Raw genomic sequence first — 14278 nt, 5'->3', positions numbered from 1 at the left:
TTAGTTTTAAGAAGAGCATATATTTTTAGGAGGCTTATTCGTAGTATAAGAAAAGTAATGGTATAATTTTTTGAACAGAAAATTGTATAAAATATTATTAAGCCTGCTCATTTTTATAATCACATTATTATTTAACACATTATTATTTAATAATATTAATACAACTTATCTTCCAGCTGTCTCTGTTAAGGCTATGCCTAGAGGATTATAGAAATTTAAAAATGAGCATGCAAATAGCTAAAAAAAAAACAATCACGAGCTACATATACTATATGTATTTATATAATATGTGTTCACGTATTATTTGGAATATTAATAGATTTGTTCCAAGCGAAAACAATTTATTTGAGTTGTTAAAATTTTCATTTATGTGTCCGTAAATCAGCAACCAATGATTTGACAATCAACTATTTCCAACTGCGTCCCATTCTATAACTATCATAATTACAGCGCTTATGTTTATAACTAAAGTTTGGCATGTATACAGAGTATCCCGGCATTTGTTCGCTTAGCCTGTACGCCAAAGCGTTGAGTAGCGTGTGCGTAGGCCATTTAGAATTCTTAGACCACTTAAATGAAAGCGCTATTTTAGAAGTGCCAATTGACTAACAGCTTCAAACGACCCTAAATCATACAATATTCACAATTATGTGACCATTTGTGGTGAAGGATAAACACGCGAAGGAAGGGTGAAATTCGGATGTACCTCGGTCCCCCGTGGGTTACCGACTCATTGGACCGAATTTCGTTCTTCAACAGGACAACGCGCCCATTCATACTGCAAAAGTCATCAGAGAACATTTAGAAAATGAAATTTTGAGTGTACAGAAATGGCTTCCTCAAGACCCTAACTTGTCACCAAATGAAAATGCATATGCAATCCTTAATACTCGTATGCGTATAACTGAAGAGAAACCCCAAAACCTGGCTGATTTGAAGGACTGCATCTATAACTTTTGGAATAATTTTCCTCAAAATTAGTGTTTGAGGCTTGTCAACTCCTTTCAACAACAATTAGGTCCACTAGCTACACGAAATTGTTGACATTGTGGATAGTAAACAATTTGATAACTTATTTTTTCTACATATATTTACTGTATGGGTTTATGTTTTCCTTTTATAAAGGCAACAAGCTTCTTTTTTGTTTTTAATTACATTGATTAGATACTTTGAAATATGATCTCAATAAAAAATTATATTTTGTTTGAAAAAAATGTAAACTATAAAATTTTATTCACTTCGTTGATTTATATTTCACTTTGATAACTTACTTTTTCTACCTACTGTATGTATTTATGTACATATTTTAAAGAGATAGAGAAATTTTATATACATATACATATGTTCCTCATAGACTCCAAAACAGCAGGCCCGATTTCAATTAAATTTTAAAAGGATCTTCAGGATGGCCAAGTATGTGTTCCCCCCCTGTCACATAATAGATTTTATTTTGAAAATGTTAAAGTTAATATAAATGTATTTACATTTTTATTTTACGTAAATAAACTTGAGGTATCAGCATTTCTCAATAGAGAGATTTTTATATAAGACTTTTTCTTACGTCGCGAACTTGGAAGAATTGAAAAGGTAGTAAATGATGCAGACAGGCGTAGCTAGGGAGGGGCGAAGGGGGCCGTCGCCCCAGGCGCAACGTCTTGGGGGCGGCAAAACGATCTTCGCTGTTTTTTAATATTCCGAAAAATACTTCAACAAATCTTTATTTTTACTCTGTCGTCGCGACGTGTTACACTATGCTTTGAATGTAACAAATACTTTTATTTCTCCAAATTTTCAAAAATGGTATTTAAAAACTCCTTTCGGGCAAAAATTCCTACAAATTGTGTCAAAAGTGTACAAGATATAGGGCGAAAAAGGGTTTTTTCTATGGCTTTTAATACGTTGTCTTGTAAATTTACTGTCAATTTCCTCAAAAACCGTATTGTGAGAATTTTGGAACTTCAGAATTTACGTGGCTCTAGTTCCTAAATTTTATACACTTAATATCGAAGATATTTTGTAAAAATTCACTTTTGTTCGAACCTCCTCATGAAACTTGTAGGTAGGTAGATAAAGGGGGCGCAAAACATCCTTGGCCCCGGGCGCCCGAAGTTGTAGCTACGCCACTGGATGCAGATGTGAATATAGTAAATATCAGTATCCTTATTAGGTCATTTTGAATATAGTCATTTTCCCCACTCACATTCTTAGTCATACTTTATGAAGAAACAGGGTTGCAATCTGGCTTTTTCTAATCGTATCGGATCCATGAATTTACCTCTAACCATTATGATTTTTTTAACAGATACCCCGTGAGTCGTGTCAAGCTGTCATGTCATTTTTGTTCACTATTTTTTGACATTTCATCATAGAAAGATTTACGCCTGAACAATGTTTACAAATCGTTCTACTATATATCGAAAATTCACGTTCTGTAAAGTATTTACTTCGCCTGCAACATAATCGGCCTACTGAGCTTTGTACACCACCATCACCCATCCCAGCGTTCATTATGAGATATTATTCGATCGATTAGACCACGTCCAGCTCGCAGTGAGGAAAATATACAAGATGCGTTCCAAAGTAAGCACTATTAAAAAAAAAAAAACAGAACAAATGGCTTTTCGGCGAAATCAATTTATTTTATTCAAAATAGTCTCCTTCTGCTTCAATACAGCTTTTTACACGGTCCAAAAGCATGTCGAACGAGTGTTTTAGCTCGTTGGCCGGTATGGCCGCCAGTATGCCGGTGCAAGCCTTTTGAATGGCCTCTACGTCTGCATAACGCTTTCCTTTCATGGGCGAATGCATTTTTCCGAAAAGGAAGAAGTCGCCACCGTGCGTGGCGTGAGTGGCATATCAGGATATATATTACCGCATTTGGGATAAAGAGCAACCTGAAAAGGTTCAGGAGATGCCATTTCATCCAGAAAAAAACAACGATTTGGTGCAGTTTGTGAGCCGCTGGAATCATTTAAAATTCAAACTTTAAAGGGTTTAAGTAGTTTTAATGATAGTGATAGATGTATTTTAAAAGAAACATATATGTATATATAATATATATATTGGGTTGTCAAAAAAGTCTTGCGGTATTTTCGCTAGTTGGCGCTGAAAGCGCGTAGTTCTAGTTTTATTCGTCGCATCGGGTCATGCTATACCTTTTTGGAAAGCTCATTTCACGCGCTAACACGTGTTTGATTGATTGTCGTTTCTTTTAAGTCGTTCGTGAGTTATAGCGTCGCAAACATGGAGCAAAATAAAGAGAAAATACGGCATATTTTACAGTACTACTACGATAAAGGCAAAAATGCATCTCAAGCCGCCAATAAAATTTGTGCAGGACCCGATACAGTTTCCATTTCCACCGCACAACGATGGTTTCAACGTTTTCGTTCTGGTGTAGAGGTGGTCGAAGATGCGCCCCGCTCCGGAAGGCCTGTCGTCGAAAATTGCGATAAAATCGCTGAATTGGTCGAAAGAGACCGGCATAGTAGCAGTCGTAGCATCTGTCAAGAGCTGGGCATGAGTCATCAAAAATTCATTTCAATTTCAATTAAAAAAAAAATTCAATAAAAATACCGCAAGACTTTTTTACAACCCAATATACTCAGAAAGAAATAATGTTTTAGAATAAGTTGAATTCTTCTCAGCAAGAAAAAGTTTAAAATAAAGTAAAAATTGAAATTAATGGTTTTAATTGTAATTAGTAATTTCTCGTACATAATCACCTTTAGCATTGGTACTCTTGTTACCGACCCTACCCTGATATCGGTTAATCCTATTTGTGGACATTTTGTACAGAAATGGAAATGAAAAACAGATTATGAGTAGTAAAGTAGGTAGATTTGGTCTCCTGCTAAGCGCTTATTTTCACAACTTCGAACTAGTGCCGAGTACCGCAGGGTAAGCTCGAAATACATTCGAAGATAATTCACACAGCCGGTAATCATTAACACATTACCGTCATAATGTCTAAGAATTGTATTGCATTTCCTAATGGTTTAAAGAAACAATCCAATTCTCTCCGTAGCTCAATATTTCTATCATGATCTGAACCTAAAACTATACAATCATTTGTAGTAATTAGTAAAGTTTTGACCAATGTACTTGAGCAAAGTTTCAGTTCCATCTTCAACAGCTTTAGCAGTCAATTATATTTTTATTGATAAAGTTTGCTCTTGTCCAACCAGTTTGACGATAGGTGAGAAAAGAGTATTGTCTGCCTTTCCTGCCGTTTATGTATATGACAAATGTGTGTAACTATCACATACAAATGTATGTATGTATGTATGTATGATTAAAATCAAAAAGCCGCATAAAAGTTTTTCAATGTACCACGCAAACTTAGCCATCACGAAAAAGATAAATAGAAATGATGATTGAGAAATTAGATAAAGAAAATAAAAAAACATAGATTTTGTAATGATTAAATACTTGGACAGATTTACGACCTTAATGGAATTCAATAAGTTACATTTGCTACAAACATGACAACAGAAGCAATGTCCAGGCTGATTTCATTAGTTTGTTGTTACTGACTACTTTATATTACGTAAGTTAAGATATTAATGTAATATTATGTTCTTAAATTCTTACTCACTGTGTTTCCAAACTCAAAGTTGTAGCAAGCCAATTAACTTTTCTTAGAAACATCTTAAATTTCATCATTTTTTCATTAGTTGATTCCACAATCTTAACCCTGTCATACACGAATTAAAGTCGGAGCAGTTAAAAATATTTAAGGACAGATTTGTGATAGTCATAATGCAAGTATGAATTCATAAAAATGTCAAAGTACAAAATTATTATAAACCACTATTCACCTTTCCCATTTTTTATTTTCTATTTTCTATTTATTCTTATACTTTTTTCCATTCATATTGTTCAATTGTATCTACAATGAAGCGCTTACTTTAATGTTTTAGAACACTTTTTGACGACACTGTTTTCGGGAAAGGATATTTATAATTTTACTCTTCGGAGAATAGCTACTGAATGAAAGATACCCCACAGCTTACAACGGCTTACAATAGAAAAAAGTAGATGCAAGCTTACTAAATAAACGAGACTACATAATGTAAAAAACAGCGCTCCAAAAGACTGAAAAAACGAGACTTAAAAGCCTATACACGTGTGTGTATGTATGTACAATGTTGCCTTAGAGTTGCGCATATCTCTTTTAGATAAATACAATTGGGGTACTCACTACGTGTCATAAAGCTTCGTAAAATCATTAAATCATAAATTTTTAAGCTAGTTTCAAAAATTTGTTGTTGGATTGCATACTAAAATAAGTTTACGCAAATACAACACTGACCGCTATGTCTTCAGTTCGTTATAACTTATAACTTTATGAGGCTATGTGAAACCCCTAAATATGAACTAAGATCCTCATTACCTCATTTCATTTTCCATATGTACCAGTATTAAAACCAAAACATATAGGCAGTAACTTGTTTTTTTAGATAATAATTAAATAGTTTAGCTTTTATTTAACATTTTTAAATTATTACATAATAATTATGTATTCATTTCAATTAAATTAATACATAAATTCACACTCATATGCATATTTTAATATTTTTATTAAATTTGCTGGACATTCAATATAAAGTACTGCACTAAATTTCAATTTCGAAATAAAAATTAAAATACCAGTTAATACAAGAGGCACAAAAGATATCGGGAAAATACTGTTTCCATTTAATATATATCACAAAATATTGTATATTAAAGATTCCTATTAATGTTTCTTTTAACTAAGATAGTTTTGCGAAAACATAAAATGCGAGAATTCGTACAATTTATTTAATTACATTTGCAGCTTTTTTACTGTATTTGCTTATGAAACTGATGAGTTCTAATCATAGCGTCCATTTAACTTCCCATTATTTACCATACATGACTACGAGTTTCGGTTTTATCTCACTTTAACTAATGGTAGTTTTTTATTTGTTTCGAGGATTTTATGTGATTTGTTAATATAACTTTATTTTTTATTAATACCGTTTTTTTTAATTTTAACATTCAACTTTGTTTTTTTTGTAACGCTTCATTTTCATTTTATTTTCAGCTCATTCAGTATAGTACTTGTAGATTTATTTATTATGTTACCTATGGTATATGGTATATCTTTCTGATGGGCGAATGCTTAATTTTCAAAAAATAAAAGAAATAACAGTGATTATTTATGTTATTTGTCTTTGGTTTATTTTTATTTTTTTCTCTTTGTTATGCAGTCCACGCGATAAATTTGAACAAACAACTTCATACATATATATGTATAACAGCATGTGCAGATAAATTAACTTAAGCTTACTCATTTTCTCGGTAGCTACACTCCCAAATGTACCTTGAGAACATTTCCCTTTAATCTAACTTGTTGTATTATATTTAACTAATGGCGTGTGAATGACTGGTATTTTAATGACGGTAACATTATTTAACACATATTTATTTACATATATGTATCTACATATATTTTTTAAGGTACATTTTTCCAAATGTCCAAAGAGCTTAAATCAGTGCGGTATTTATCTACTATATGTATGTACTTATACATATGTCTATATGTACATACTTACATAAGTAATCCATAGTTAAAATAACATAACGTTAAGCACCTTGTGATCAATGCATGAATGCAATGAACCGCTCTCGGAACTGTTTTTCATGCATTTGTTTTTCCCCACTATCCGTATATAGTGTATCCTGAAAATAACCGAACTCTTTTTCAGGGATATGATCAAAAAATGCTCTTTTCATTTTCCATCATGTTGTTTTTCAGTTTTGGAAAGAGAAAAAAGTTTCATTGTGATAGATCAGGCAAATAAAAATGGTGGTTGATAGAGAAATCCGTTTTTATTTTACAAAAAATTGTTATATTTTCTTCAGTTTATTAATGTAGAAGAAAACGCGCACAGATCTTTCTTTTACCCAAATCTTCAGATAAAAAAAGGAAAAAAGGTTAACTTCGGCTGCACCGAAACTAAGATACCCTTCGCAGGTGCATTTATTTTAGTGGTCAGTTTGTATGGAAACTATATGCTATAGTAATTTGCACAATTGTTTCGGAGATTATATTATTAGCTTAAGCAGTAACCCATGTCAAATTTCGTGCAGATACCACGTCAAATGCGAAAGTTTTCCATACAAGGCCTTGATTCCGATCATTCGGTTTGTATGGCAGCTATATGCTATAATGAGCCGATCTGAACAATTTCTTCGGATATTACATTGTTGCCTTAGACAATAATCTATACTAAATTTCGTGAATATATCTTGTCAAATGCAAAAGTTTTCCATACCAGCACTTGATTCCGATCGTTCAGTTTGTATGGCAGCTTTATGTTATAGTGGTCCGATATCGGTCAGTTCCGACAGATGACCAGCTTCTTGAAGAGAAAATGACGGTTGGAAAATTTCAAGACGAGATCTTGAAAACTGAGGGACTAGTTCGTATATATACAGACAGACGGACATGGCTAAATCGACTCAACTCAACATACTAATCATTTATATATGTATATACTTTATAGGGTCTTCCTTCTGGGTGTTACAAACTTCATGACAAACTTAAGAAACTCTGTTCAGCGTATAATTATTCAAATACTTTTGTAAAATTACTTTAAGGACTGACTCTGCCAGTTATGCTATGCCATGCCTTGGCCGTCATTTAAATCCTCATGACCATTAAATTCGTATAAACCACATATAAACTTGAGTACCACTCATATAATCATAATCAAGAATTTTTTCATCAATTCGTATGTGAGGGCGATTTAACACAAATAATGTATTTGCTCTTTGTTAAAATGAAAGAATTCTACCCTTCTTCCTTTATTGAAATTACGGCAAATTTAACATTTATCATCCGATTTATATGAAGTTAGGTGAGTTTGATGGATGGATGTATTTGTTTAATGCTTCAAATTTTCAACGGATATACTCGTACGTATCGCTGCATGTTGTATGATTTAAATATAAAGTTCGGTTACTTTTGGACACACCTTGTATTTGCAGCCTTTTTGTGTCATAATGTAATTTATTACTGATTAACTTAAATTTTAAGGCTTTTCAATTCATTTTCAAAATTTATGGTAAACATAAACGAACTTAAAATGGAATATTTGAGATTATATATGAACTTATAATGTACATTATGCTATATTTGCATATAACTGAAAGCTAACTATAAAAATGTGCAGATAGTTAAAAACTGACAGCGAATTTTAATTCTATGGTATTCATTTGTTTTTTGAGACTCGTGGAAACCACTTACTCAATTTTCATAACATCAACAAATGTACGTACTTATTCGAAGATATTATATAATACATATGTAATTTAATGACAAGCGACAAATGAATAATTCTGATTGAATTGAAATCCAAATGAATGTCATCATACAATAAAGCTATCGTAGTTGCAGAATCTGGAACAGAAAACTTGACGCAAATGTCGCAAAATAAATCTATGAATATTTTTGAAGCTTAATGTAAGGTTCCTTTCATGATTTTCAACCTAACTGCACCTTTGTTGAAGTTTGGAAATTCGGTATTATTAATAGCGATCGTCAAAACAAATTCGTTTGAAGTGTTGTCAAACAACAATTTTTGTGATACTACGGTTTTCAACTCTGTGTCAATGGGGTTTGGCGGTTGAAGTTAAACATTACTGCGTTTATACGTCTAACATATTTCATTCAACTTCATTAAGCGAGATATTTCCTGAAAATTTTGATTTTTTCGTCTAAATCAGTTTGTTAATTCTTGCTCGATATGTACAAGTATTATAAATCTTTAACCGCTTAATTTTTTCTCTTCTCAATAATATTATTCCATTTTCTTTAAAGCTCTCTTTGCGAGAATTGAGCTTTTGCAAACTGGGAACCAGTAATCTGCAGATAATGAAATAATGATCTCGCCTTGACTTCATATAGTCACTGCTCTGAAACATCAAACTACTCAGCAAATATTTAATCAAAAATGAAAAGATGATAATTTATTGTGAATCCTAGAAATTTTTTACTAACCCCGAGATAGTCAAATATGAATGTTAAATATACAAGATGCATTCCAAAATAAACAGGACTTAAAAAAACAGAACAAATGTTTTTTTCGGCAAAATCAATTTATTTTATTCAAAATAGTCTCCTTCTGCTTCAATACAGCTTTTTACACGGTTCAAAAGCATGTCGAACGAGTGTTTTAGCTGGTTGGCCGGTGTGGCTACCAGTATGCCGGTGCAAGGGTTTTGAATGGCCTCTACGTCTGCATAACGCTTTCCTTTCATGGGCAAATGCATTTTTCCGGTGCCATATCTGGAGAATACGGGGAGTGGTTATTGGTTAAATGTGATTTTTGGTCAAATAATCGGTCCTTCGAATGTTGGATTCTGCGCAGTTTTTGGTCGTCAGTCAATTTGTGCGGAACAAACCGTACACAAAATGCAAAAAAATATCGAAAAACCATTAAAAAACCGAAATCTATATATACACAAATAAATAGTTTAAGAATGCATTAAAATATAAAAATCAGAATGTTCAAATATACATATATAATTTTATATAATTAGTCACTAAAACATCAGATGTATATAACTTAATTATAGAACGATTTTCCAATGACAAAAGGACGCTCGTGTAATTTTTGTTGCTTGTGGTTTATGTATACTCGTACTAATAAAAAAATAATACACACATGTTATTCAACTGTCAGGGAAAAGCATCGCATCATATTCTTTATTGCCGCTAACTGCATGGAAAATAGGTGCTTTTTATATCTCAAATTTGGAACACATACATACATATGTACTTATGAATAAGCCAAGCTAGGAAATAATATTAAGCCAATGAAAAAAAATGTATCTGTATAAGAAACTGGTCATTGTTGAAATAATTGTTTAAAGTGGGCTTCATCCTGAAAAAATTACAAATAAAATATCTTGATAGTATTTTTTAAATTAACTTGTCGCGCGAAGTTTTCGGAAGATTGAAAATAAACCATATTGGATTTAACTATTATATGTATGATATACCTGTAAAATTATAATTAATGATGAATAATGTCAAATTTATAATTTAAGAAAATAAAAATACTGTACATATTGATAATTGCGTTGCGAGTTAGGTACATTTGGAATGAGAATACGTACTACATTCTATGATCTGTTGCCGTATCGGTGAAGCAACCGGTTTTATTCCGTCTAACAATTTAATTTACCGTCTTGGTAAGTTATGTTACATCTCATGCACTTCTAAGCTATTATATAATTATTTAACATGCTTAAACAAATAGAGAGCATATGTGTAATTTTACCTATTCCAGAGAGTTATGAAGTGTATAATAGAAAAAATAAGCATCTACCGATTATAAAATCGGACAAACGAATTTATTAATTGGTAATAATATGTAAAAATTAAAAAAACAAAAAAAAACCTATTAAAACAAATTAATGTGTTATTTTCGCAAATATATATTTGGTGTACCAAGCAAATTTGAGTTCTCTCTTAAGGATAGTTGTATATGCTTACTTAGCATACAATAATTATCGTTATTTTTTAGTTAATAATTTTCTCTAACTTTATTAGTTCATAGTTTTTAGCAATTTAGAATTTTATTCTTGAAACAATATCTTTTCGCTTTTTTTTTTTGGTCTTTTTTTCAATTTTTGGTTCATTATTATTTAGTGTATTATATTAGTTTTATTTACAATATGTCTTATAAGTAACTTTACAAATACCCAAATTTACCTAATACTTTTATTCGATTACAAAAAAGTCCGGTTTCGCTTTTAGTTGGAAACCCGAGGGAAGTAAATACCCAAAATATACAATACACATAATACAAAAAAATGCGATGGATATTATTATCATTATAAAACTCACTTTAGTCAAGTTTAGTTCGGATTGTTTGAGCTTACTTTGCCCTCTTTCTCGGTAACATGGCTAGGACCAGTAAAAGGCATTAAATCGAAACGCACTCACCTGATGTCTGGTTCAAATATAGGTCTGTTAAACAGTATACAAGTATGTACAACGTTAAAGTGTTTCATCGACTTAAAAATAGTAGTATTATAAAATAAATTTCGTAAGTTGACCTCTCCGTTATGGCTATTGTTATCTGATTTCGACTTTTGGAGGTGTAAATTTTGTTTAAGTTGTATATCATTGAAGTTGCAGCCGCAGGTATTAATCATTCCAGACTTTCTTCGTTTAACTTGCTTTCCAAGCATATCGGTTGCCAGCAACACGAGTACGTTTAAAACCCACGCAACAAGATGCTTCAAATTCCTGCTATCTTGATCCCAACTGCTGCCAATGTTTGCATATACCACTTTACATATGCTAAGGTGCATAAGTACATTGACAGGTACACTAGGAGATATCGACTTTGGGACATTCGAAGATATACTGGTCCCGCGCGCTGCATTGCTGCTGGGAACTCCCCTGGAAACGGAATGAGAAACACCTATTTAATTTACAACTTTTTTCTGTCCTTTAACACCATTACAAAATTTAAGTAATTACAAGTAAAAAAGTATATACATACATATGCATATGATAAGCTCTCAAAATGAGTTAACAATACTATTATCCTTAAATAAATAATCGAATCGCTGTAATAGTCATTCAAAATATTGAAGAAATTAGAACACTGCACTCCTGTATAATGTGCTGTTATGCACTTTGCGAACTAATAATTATAAATAGTATGTTCAACGCATACGCAACGGTGTCCTAAAGTATAAAGTCACATTTCACTAAACAACACTTGCTAGAATAAATAACATTTGGAGTACTTGGTAACTTACAACCATCATGTATGCTCGTGGAAAAGGGTAAAATTTTATGTAATATTTTATGACTTGTATGACTTATGAATATATGCATGGTTCACTCTTACGCGTACAAGAATTAAAAAAATTACAATTTAATTCTCAATTAATTACTATTATTAAAGTACGTTGCAATTTATGCACATCAATATTTATACTTACCATTCAGTACATGAACCGTTACACTTTTAGGTTTTGCATTTGATGGGTTGCACTGATAGTGTCCGGAATCTGAAGGCCGAGCAGATTTTATAAGAAGAAAAGAAGTTGTAGTTTCCCCTTTATTTGTTACTACCGAGACACCACCACGAGGAGAGTCGTAGTTGATAATCTAGAATCAATAATTGTAATATGTACATATGTATATTAAATGACATAATATATTTCAGTGTTTAAAATTGCAATTAAAGACCGGGATGCAAGTTTTTCAGCAATCCTCTTGTGGATTGCAAAAAAAAGGCAACCGAACGAAGTATCACAATCAGTGTTTTTTATTATTCTGTAAGTAGAACTTTTGAAATACTCAAGGACAAAGACGCATAAATCCCGTTTTAAAAATAATGATGTGGATCGCTACTATTTTAAGGCAAGGCAAGTATTGATACAACTTCATTGAATTGCATAATCAACCTGATGCACAGATACTAGTTGAGTAGTGAAAGCTAAGATGTGATGTGATGTGACATCACACAATTTTTGAACAGAATCGCATTATGTTTATCGAATTATTAATATGTACTTATATTATAGTTAGCTTACACTTAGTGAGAAAAATGTGTGGACTGTACAATACTCCGATGAGTTAATGGAAGTTCAGAAAATTTACTATTTCGCTTTTTCTACGAACACGCTCTTTTTACTAACTTACTTACTTCTTTTTACTAACTAACCAACTACAGAAAAACTGAATTAGATTAATGAAATTATAAGTCTGGCTAAATAGGTATAATGTTATATATATAGACAAGGTCCCAGCTATATATGTATATACGTATAAGTATTGGGTTGTCAAAAAAGTCTTGCGGTATTTTTATTAATCAATTCGTGTGGCACCCATACATGCCCCCCATGACTCCAAGCTTCTTCAAATGATTTATAACAGTTTAATGACTACTATGCCGGTCTCTTTCGACCAATTCAGCGATTTTATCGCAATTTTCGACGACAGGCCTTCCGTAGCGCGGCGCATCTTCGACCACCTCTACACCAGAACGAAAACGTTGAAACCATCATTGTGCGGTGGAAATGGAAACTGTATCGGGTCCATAAACTGCACAAATTTTATTGGCGGCTTGAGATGCATTTTTGCCTTTATCGTAGTAGTACTGTAAAATATGCCATAATTTCTCTTTATTTTGTTCCATGTTTGCGACACTATAACTCACGAACGACTTAAAAGAAACGACAATCAATCAAACACGTGTTAGCGCGTGAAATGAGCTTTCCAAAAAGGTATAGCATGACCCGATGCGACCAATAAAACTAGAACTACGCGCTTTCAGCGCCAACTAGCGAAAATATCACAAGACTTTTTTGACAACCCAATATATGGGTGATTGAAAATTTTCAAATTTTACTCCAGTTATGTGTATACGAATGGAAGAAGGGAAAACATTCATGGGAAAATCAGCTTGTCTATTCATTCCAAAAATGTATACAATCCTTACGTTAACAACAATATTCTTCTCATGCTCATCGTACACATAAATAGATAGGCTTCATTTGTAATTTTTATTAATTGACGAATACGATGTTAGCAATGTGTTAATTTATTTATTAATATTTCGACAGTTTATTTTGTACAAATATATATACTATAAGTCATGCATTTTATACGCATATAGTATACAATTACTTACAGCGTTATTATGATTCCAAAATATGTACGCAGGAGGTTCGGGAGAATTTAATATTACACAAGTTAAATTTATTGTTGAACCGCTCTCTATATAAAGATCCGGCGCGCCAATGATTTCCGTAGAAGGTTCTAAAATGAAAATATGTAAGAGCATTTCTTATAAAAAAGTGAAACATAATGTAAAAATTGTACTTAACTTGTAAATCAAATAACGATTTTTTAAATGTTTCCGTACTTATGTATGTACAATACTTTTATAAATATTTTTATATACATGTGTATTAGTCTTTTACTCACCGACAACATTCAAGTGAATATAATGGCTCATATGTGGCGTGGTTGAAACTTGGCACTCATATATACCAGAATCTCGATGTTGAGGATACTTAATTTGCAAAATCCAGTCTTCGGTTTGTGGCTGATGAATAGCACGAAAGCGCTGATCCGATGTATATGTATACCGTCCAACAGTTAACAGATGGATGTCTCGATGCCGCACCCAAGAAACTTGCAAAAGCATCTGAAATAACATTTTTGTTTGAAGTCGCAGTAGCATTAACTAAAAAAATTATCACCTAATTACTT

At 32.2% G+C, this 14278-nt stretch overlaps 1 protein-coding gene across 5 annotated transcripts in view; it reads right to left on the bottom strand.

Moving 5' to 3' along the window:
• Positions 1-5759: 5759 nt before the first annotated feature.
• LOC105229496 (uncharacterized) overlaps positions 5760-14278 on the bottom strand; it is a 39645-nt gene continuing 31126 nt past the window's right edge. For 4 of the 5 annotated variants that reach the window (XM_049449373.1, XM_011209816.4, XM_011209815.4 and 1 more), the window contains exons 4-7: positions 13991-14213; positions 13695-13822; positions 11998-12166; positions 5760-11468 (exon numbers count right to left, since the gene is read on the bottom strand). In XM_049449373.1, coding sequence (XP_049305330.1) covers positions 10981-11468; positions 11998-12166; positions 13695-13822; positions 13991-14213 — 1008 coding nt within the window. In that variant the 3' untranslated portion in view covers positions 5760-10980. The remainder of the gene's footprint in view (positions 11469-11997; positions 12167-13694; positions 13823-13990; positions 14214-14278) is intronic. The other variant, XM_049449375.1, reaches the window with a different exon arrangement.

Source organism: Bactrocera dorsalis, chromosome 2, assembly GCF_023373825.1.
Source record: "Bactrocera dorsalis isolate Fly_Bdor chromosome 2, ASM2337382v1, whole genome shotgun sequence".
Taxonomy (NCBI): Eukaryota; Metazoa; Arthropoda; class Insecta; order Diptera; family Tephritidae; genus Bactrocera; species Bactrocera dorsalis.
This window is presented reverse-complemented; position numbering and strand designations above follow the sequence as displayed.